At 41.5% G+C, this 8,775-nt stretch overlaps 1 protein-coding gene across 1 annotated transcript in view; it reads left to right on the top strand.

The window, feature by feature from the left end:
• Positions 1 to 8,355, top strand: part of LOC103364923 (synaptic vesicle membrane protein VAT-1 homolog) — an 18,199-nt gene extending 9,844 nt beyond the window's left edge. Inside the window, exons 2-6 of the mRNA XM_008292221.1 lie at positions 75 to 282; positions 4,137 to 4,307; positions 4,469 to 4,558; positions 5,680 to 5,918; positions 7,928 to 8,355. Coding sequence (XP_008290443.1) covers positions 75 to 282; positions 4,137 to 4,307; positions 4,469 to 4,558; positions 5,680 to 5,918; positions 7,928 to 8,119 — 900 coding nt within the window. The 3' untranslated portion in view covers positions 8,120 to 8,355. The remainder of the gene's footprint in view (positions 1 to 74; positions 283 to 4,136; positions 4,308 to 4,468; positions 4,559 to 5,679; positions 5,919 to 7,927) is intronic.
• Positions 8,356 to 8,775: the final 420 nt, after the last annotated feature.

Genomic DNA, 8,775 nt, shown 5'->3' with positions numbered 1-8,775 from the left:
ATGTGAAGAACCCGACTTTAGGAAACAAACAGCTCTGTAACTCAGATCTGTGTCTTCCTTCTCTGCTCCTTCAGGTGGGAGATCGTGTCATCGCCTTGAGTCGCAGTGAGATGTGGCAGGAGATGGTGGTCGTGCCGGCCGAACGCACCTTCGTCATGCCTGACGAGATGAGCTTCGAGGAAGGCGCCGCTCTCCCCGTTAACTACATGACCGCCTACATGATGCTGTTCGAGTTGGCCAACCTGAGGCCGGGGAAAAGTGTTCTCATACACATGGCAGCAGGTAAGACTTCAGACATACGGGGACGTACTGAGGATTTTAGATTCATTAGTTTAGTCTGATAGATGGGTTGATTCTTCACTTCTGCCAGTGTTACTTAAAAGCAGGACAGTGTGATGTTGAGGTGCTACGAGAGTGAAGTCTTGCTTCCTTTCACTTTTGTGACTTGTTTAATTGATGTGGGACGGCAAATACTGTGGTAATTTGTTCGGATATTTATATTCCTATGCTGCAGAACCAGTGTCATTTAACACTGTATGTGTACCAATTAATCAAGTAGACTATTACCATTAAAAAACTCAACAAGTTTAACAATTTAGCAATTGTTTAAGTTTATTATCTAAAATATATTTATATTGCTGGTTACATTTGACTCTTTGGACTATTGAAACCTGTGAACTGAAAGAGTTCATTTTTTGTATTTCATTGACCAAACAATTAGTCAGTTCATTAAAAAAATATCAATAAGTCAGTTTAGCGGTTCCCAAAGGGGGTCATAAAATGATTTTCTACAAATCAATAAATCAGTCAATAAATACAGAATTGATCTCTGAGTGACATTTTCAGCATTAGACCCTGGATGGACTCGCTGTGCTCTGAGCATAGTGACCATATCGTTTGTCTTATGTGGTGAGCTTAATGTTGAACTCAAAGTAATGACAGAAAATTACCAAAATGGAAGTTTACACTTAGCAGTCTGCTGCTCCAACAGACTCTATGTTTACTCCCTTCTACACAGAGATTAATTATGCTGCATCTACCCTGTTTTCGATGACTTTAAAACAGTGTTTTGGCTGTTAGGTTGTTGTGTTCTTCTTGATTGATGTGCTCGGCCTTGTGGTGCATGTGTGTGCTTTGTATGAGTCGACCACCTCCAGGGGATAACGTCTCCGATATGGTCATTCTGGTTCAGTGGCTGGAAGGTTTGGGAACCCCTGGGTTGGCTGATAATGAAAAAATAATCATAACTGCAGCCCTGGAGTCATTCATAATCATAAAAAAATGAAGATTGTTTTCAGAAAGGAACAAAGAACAACCTCCTCGAACCAGATTCGGGGGAGTCAGATGTTGCGCCGCTGGTCAGACGTTCTCCCCAATGAGTCCATTGTAAAACATATCAAACGTCTCCACCGGCCTCCAGGGCAACATGTGAGGATTCGCCCAGCATCAGCTGCTAATCACTTCTCTGAATGCAGCCGCATTGCTGTGCTGAGAAATGATTAGCTGAGAGAGCACAGGTCAGAGGTGAACATGATGTGTGTGTGAGTGTGTCTCATAACGGCTTATTCATAAAATGGCAAACTGGATCATTATCACACACGGTTGCTTAGGCAACACCTGACATTTTAAATGGGGACAAGCAAATATGTCTCATTTAGTACGTCCAGGAGTTTTCAAACCAAGGCTATAATGGTATTATACTGATCACAGTAGGATGGAAATGCATCTTTAGACACCGAGCTTTAACAAATCACACACAGATAAAATGTATAATATGCAAAATGGAAATCATCTGAAAGGTTCCCCTGGAATTGCATTCAGTAATGTAGCTGCAGTGGAGATATTCTTTGGAAGTGATCAGGCTACAGGGAGCAGGAATTTGAATTGTATTGCACCATCTAAGTTTAATGTTTTAGCCTCAAATCTGATCCAGGGCCTGCATCATTTTTATCAGCATCACTGCCTGATTTAAAAAAACAAACAAAAAAACTGTATTTAGAAGGAGTCGTATTGTGACTTGAGAAAACGAGTTCATCCATTTAGTGTCTTTTCTGGTGTTTTCATCCATATCTGATGGTCTTTATCAGCAGCTGTCATTGGATTGCAGATGTTTAATTTCTATTTTTTTCCCAAAGAACAACTTTTTCACATTAAAATGAGGTGTGGTATAAAATGTTAGCATTAGAAACTGCATTAATCAAACAATCAGCCCGCTGAGGAAGACAGTGTGATGTGATCAAAAGCGCCGGGAAAGCTGCCGAATGGATCTTGTTGTGAGATGCTGTTTTCAGAGCTGCTGTTTTCCTGTGACTGTGCTTCCACAGCTCACTATGCAAACTACCACAGCTGAGGAGATCTCTGCGATATTTCTGAAAGCTCGAAACTGCTACTTAAAGTATGTGGCAGTCGATTTGTTGCATCAACCGAGGTGAAGAATGAACACTACGTCTCGTGTTGTCTTTTCAGTCAGTCTGAAATTTCCCGTCACTTTGAGAAAAACAGTGTCCAGCTCAGTTGTTTTCCTGTTAACTCTGAACATATTGCGGATTTTGGGAAAGCTGGTGATACTGACGGAAAGTGTACGTCCAAAACTGTAGGTGTAGGGAAGTGAGAGAAATTTCTTTGTACTTAAAATTCACATCAGATTGCAGCAGGTTGAAGAATGATTTACTGCATTGGCTCTTTTATAACTTCAGTGTCCTTGAGCTCAAAGTGACGATTCATCACGTTGTTTTTGTCACGTTGTTGGGTTTCGCTTGTTTGTTTAGTCTGAATTCAAGGTTAATTAATTAAAAAATGTTAATGCTGCAGTAACTCTTGATAGATCAGCGCATGACAACCGCCGAGAGTCCAAGATGTGGAGGTCAGTTAATGTCGGCGTCTCAGCCTCCATCATCACGGTCTGCTGCTCTCCTGCATCCCCTCCTCTCAAAGGCCACGCGTCAGTGTTGAGTGGGTGGCTGGTTGTCAGCTGACCTGAATGAATCAGCCACACGAGGGCCGGGTGAAGAAGAGGACAGGAGGGATTACTGGTCAACACCCACCCAGACAGCCATCGTTTTCAAAAAGCCTTTCACAGAAGCGAAGAGATCAGAAATCACCGTCTTCTGTTTCAGCTTTCGAGGGTTCAGCCATCAGCAAATCGCATCTCCAGCCTCTGTTGAAGTGATTGTAGTGGAGTCGTTGTTGGAAATGAAACCGAGTCTGATCCCACCGCTGTTTAAATTTCATCTGCATTTAAAGCATGACGTTTTAAATCCTTCAAATGAGGTTTTCCTCCTTTATTTTTGTTAAAAATTTGCTTTTTAAATAAAGATCCGCAGATTTAGACCGTGTTTTGCTGTTGTACATGAGTTTCAAATGTTTGCTCCAAGTGTATGTGTGAAATCTGCACAAATATCACTTTTAGGAGATGCTTTAATCCCAAATAATGAACAAAAATAGATTAAAACACCCTCTGTCTCTGGTTCAAATCACCTTTGTCGATTCTGTTGAGTTGGTGTGCAGACAAACATTAACTTGTGAAATGTGTTTAGCTTCATTCCTGTGTGGTTTGTGTGACAGTTTTCTACAAAAGGACAAGACAAAGAACACATGAAGATCAAATGTAAATGTTTAGAATGTGAATGCATGTTTAAGTACTTGTTTAATCACCTGTTCGCAGCTCATATCTGACAAATCAACCAGCATAGTGACAGAAATTTTAGAAAGATTGTTGAGATTTAGATGATAAAATTCTAAATCATGCTTCACTATATTAAAAAAAGCTGCCTAAAGAGTTCTAATTATCACCAACAAACAATATTCTGCTGAGTTTTTCTGTGTTCTGCTTAAAAAAAAAAAAACCCACAACACCTGCCTTTAAAGGGTATTGTTAGTGAGAAGGTGTAATATTTATTTTCTGTATTCGAGGCTCTGTGAAGCAGGAGGGTGTGAGTCACAAAGTGTCTTTATTCAGGGATTCTGTCAGATCAGCCCCGTGCTGACTCAGCACTTCAAGTCGCCGTACTTTGATTGTTTGATGATCGAGTCACAGAGGGATCACACGGAGGCTGGAAAAGCTCCTCCGCTGAAAGTGAAAACACCCGCTGCTGCCGTTTTCATGTACGTCTGTGCTGCTGTTTGCACATCTGCAGGTGGCGTGGGGATCGCCGCCACCCAGCTGTGTCAGACGGTGCAGGATGTGACCGTTTTTGGCACCGCGTCCGCTTCCAAACATGAGACCATCGCCCAAGGCGGAGTAACTCACCCCATCGACTACCGCACCAAAGACTACGTGGAGGAAATCCGCAAAATCAACCCGAAGGGTGACGAAAGACATTCTTGGCAACTTCTGCTGCTGCATGTGTAGCGTTTGAGCACAATGAGCTGAAGTCCTTGAACTTTTTTGAGTTGCCAGTTCATGTTTTCATGTTTGTTGTGAACAGTGTTGTCTTTTGTTCCTAATGTGTCTTCTTTCTCTCTGCAGGAGTGGACATCGTCCTTGACCCACTTGGTGGTTCCGACACCCAGAAAGGCTTTAGTTTGTTGAAGCCAATGGGCATGCTTGTAGTCTTTGGTAAGACGCAGCAGTTGAAAACAGCCATTGTCCAAACCGTGGATTTATAAAAGATGGATGCAGCCTTTAACCTGAGTTCTGTTTCGTGGTCTAAAGTTTGGACACATTTGGTTGTAAGAACAAGTCAAATCCTATAGAAGTCTATGAGAAAACAATCCCACTGCTCATTTGACTTATCTGCGTAAACATGGACAGAAAAATAGATGATGACGGAACCGTATGGGCATCCGTTGTGTCCTCCAGTTCTCAGAGCCTCCCTTCATCCAGTTTGAAAAAGTTAAGATGGTGTTGGCTAAATTCTAAATTTGATCCACAAATCAATGGATCACAGGAGTCACATTTATCTTTATATACAGTTTGTGGTCTAAGCATTGGCTCAGTGTTCAGCTGTCTCCTTTGTAGACGTCCGTCACTAAACCAACAAATCTCCAATGAACATATTGTCCTGATTTCTCATTGTCAGTCACCAAATCAGTAGTTTTGCCAGCTCCCTGCCCTCACTGGTGATAAGAGCTCTTTGACATTTGTTCAATGAAAGCACATCAAACTATCCAAAAATCAACAAGATATTTGTTGTAAACAGTCGGTTGCTGAGCTACCAACCTGGAAACAGGCCTTATTGTTTAACCCACTGACGTTTGCATGTTTTTTCAACCTAAACTCAACGTCAGAATGTTTGCTGGGAACCATGTGTGCATACTTTCATTGGCTAGATTTGCTCTGAACTGAACTTAACAGCCTGGAATCACATCAGACTGAACATATGGTGGAACTAACGAAAGTCTGATGTCGGGTCAGATTTCATGATATCATATCATACATGATGTCACATGATATGGGGCTGAAAATGAGCATTTGGAACAATAATTGGTTGTTTTATCTTGATTCGACCGCAATGGATAGCCCTTCTGGGAGCCTCACAATGTCCTGACAAAGAGCAGCATCAAAATTTTTTAAGCTTCTCTTCCATCGTGCGACAACTTCTGCAACTTGTTTGTGTCAAAAAATACAAAAATGTTATTGGAATACTGCCTAATTTAAAGAAAACGTAATCGTGGTTGATAGAAAGTGAGAAGATAATAACGTGATAGCGATTGTGAAACTGTTCATGTGTGTTCCAGGTGCAGCCAACTGTGTGACAGGCCAGAAGAAGAACCTGCTGGCGATGGCAAAGACCTGGTACAACCAGCTCTCTCTCAACACCCTGAAACTGATGCAGGCCAACAAGGCCGTGTGCGGCTTCCACCTGGGCTACGTCACCGACGAGCAGCTCTTCTCCAGGACTATGATGACGCTGCTGGACCTCTACCGGCAGGGAAAGATCAAGCCCCACATCGACTCCCGCTTTCACTTTGAGGAGGTCAGTTTGATCGTGTTTGTGAATGTGTCAAATATCTACCGTTTGGGTGTCGACCTCTGCTCATCTCCTCTGTCTCTGTACTGTTTGAAATATTGATTAAAGGCAACAAAAGAGGCAGAATTAAAGGCAAAACGTGTCTTTGAAAAGGGTTGATATTTGGATATTTTCTAATTTGCTGCACACAACTTTTAAAGAATTTATTTGGAAAGTGCTCGTATTTACTTCGTTGCTGACAGTAAAATGGGAAGATTTATACGTCTCTCGAAATTTGTACAATAAATATGAATCTGCCAGGAGATGGTTAGCTCAGCCTAAAGACTGGAAACAAGAGGAAACAGACTCTAGATGAAAGAAATCTGCACACACCGTTAAATTAACATCTAAAATAAACATGATATGTGTGCTTTAAAGGCTTCTTTCTTTAGACACTACGCAGGCTGCAGCTTCATAGTAAGGATGTGAGAATGCTATTGATCTTGTTATAAATCACTGGAGAGAAAATGAATGAGTGCATTTCCTAAAGGTTTGAGTACCAACGCATACCTAATGTATTTTCACCTGCTTATTAAAAAGCATTCAGTGACACTGGAGGGAAGTCCCCCCCCCTTTGGTGTTTTCCTCTTTCCCATCAATCATGTGACGCAGCAGACGAGTGAACCTCCATCCCCCCATCAGATAAGATGGTACTCAACAGCTGTTGCTAGGTGACGGTCTCAATTGTTGCCGTGGCATCTCTACTAGTGGGGATCTCTGCGCTTTGAGTTTCTCCGGCTGCCTTCGTCAATGGAAAGGAGCGTAATGCACGGTGGTCCAGGCTGCGTTTAGAAGCAGGAAGCAGAGGCAGGAAATAATAGGAAGTACAGAGGACTTATAGCAGCGATGCACAGGAGAGATAACCATTGTTTTTATTTGTCTTCATCCCCACTTCCACTCATTAGTGTGTACTCGTGTGTTCACAGCAACAGACATTTATTTTTAGAGTTAAATGTATTGTCATGTCAACACTGAGCATTGTAAAACCCAAATAACAGACTACTGACTAACCCAAATATAAGAAAACTCAGCCATCTCAAAATGCTAATATACCTAGAAGGGCACTTCTAGGAATTGTGCCGAGGCCTAAATATTCTTGGATCCACCCTTTGATTTGATCTGCAAAAATATTTAATAGTTTCTTCCTTTGCCTACATCTCCTCACCAAGCTGAATGAAGACCAGCCTGGCGTTTTTTGGGGATAATCCTGCTGAAAGACAGACGAACAAACCAACAAACGGCATGAAAACACGACCGCTTCAGCAGAAATAGTAACTGCATAATGTTGAACTGTTTGAATCAATATTTGAGATACTTTATTGCTCCTTTGCATCAAAATTATCTAATTTTATCATTTAGAATTGCATAATTTTCATGGTAAAACAATTATGTGTGCTGTCAACAAGGTCCCTCACAGCAATGAATGTTTTGTTCTTATGCATTTTAATGTTTTTCAGCTCATTGTTTTGGTTTTTATGGCCCCCCAACATCTTTTTTATTGGTTTCAGGCTGCTATTTTCTGATAATCCCACTGTTATCTACCTGCCCATCACCAAACCACAGTGACCAACATGGTGGAGCGTGTAGCGCCTACAAAGCCAGATGCTTCTGAGCTTAAAGAAAGTGAACTTGCCCTTATCACACGGACACAAACATGAGCTTAAATCAATGCTAACGATGCTTCGTGTCTGCTTGATGTCCAGATAAGCAAGCATTCGCTGAAACGTCAGCTGTAATGACTTAATAAGGAGATTACATGTCAGTGTTGTGTTGTTTTAAAATGCCCACAAATGGTTGGAAATGTGTTGGTGCAGGTTTTCATTCTCTCACATTTGATGTTAAAATAAGAGTTTTTCTTTTGTTGGCCCCATGAGAACCCTAGTGACTCACTCGCGTAGACTTTTAGAGGCTTTTAAATGAGTTTCAGGATTAAGAAATAACCAATTTTCACATCTTTTCTGCTCCTCTGTTCTCAGGCGACTGAGGCCATGAAGCGAATGCACGAACGCCAAAACATCGGGAAAGTCATCCTCCTCCCCGAGCCCAAGAAGGAGGAAGAGAAGCCAAAGTCCGACGCCGAGGCGGGAGAAAGCGCGGAAAAAAATGAAGATGCCGTCAGCGAGAAGAAAGAAGAGGCCACAGAGGAAGTTAAAGCAGAAAAGGATTGAGTAAGAGTGTTTGTTTGAATGGTATTTCCCCAGTGAGTTTCCCTTTTGTCCAGTTGTCCAAAAAAAAAAAGGAAAGAGAAGAGAAAAGCAAGATGCCATGAATTGTTTTGACTTTGTCAGTATTTTTCAACTGTTTATGAAGTTTTGTTGTGCAATATGTCTATAGTGTCGTGTCTTTGTTGGGAACACTTGTGTTTTTTTGAAATAAAAGGTCACTGTATTCTTACATTACCTGAGAAACACTGTATTCTGATTATAGACAGGTGATCAAATTGGTGGCGCAGCTTTGAAATCTGTGGTCCCTCTGACAGCAAACTTCAACCACAGCTCTAACATAACACCTGTGGTAACACCAAACTAGGGCTGGTGTGTATAAAACTACACTGTGCATTTAAAAAGAAGAACAACTGGGCAGCTTTGCATAATAATCTCAAAGTGCATTTTAACAAAGTGATTGTGCAGACTGCAGACTACAATGTGCCAGTATGACCTGTATGAAGCACCACATCTCCCAGTGCATCACATCACGTGTCACAGCTCGGCTTTATGACGACTACCCAGCTTTTATTGTGCCAGGATTTATACAGTGTACTGAAAAAACTATTTGTGATATTGTTAATCAAAAACAAACTTAAAGCAGGATGAAAAAAAGGAAG

The sequence above is a fragment of the Stegastes partitus genome, unplaced genomic scaffold, assembly GCF_000690725.1.
Source record: "Stegastes partitus isolate 25-593 unplaced genomic scaffold, Stegastes_partitus-1.0.2 Scaffold795, whole genome shotgun sequence".
In the NCBI taxonomy this organism is placed as follows: Eukaryota; Metazoa; Chordata; class Actinopteri; family Pomacentridae; genus Stegastes; species Stegastes partitus.
Note: the sequence above shows the minus strand (reverse complement) of the source record. Positions and strands in the feature narration are given on the sequence as shown.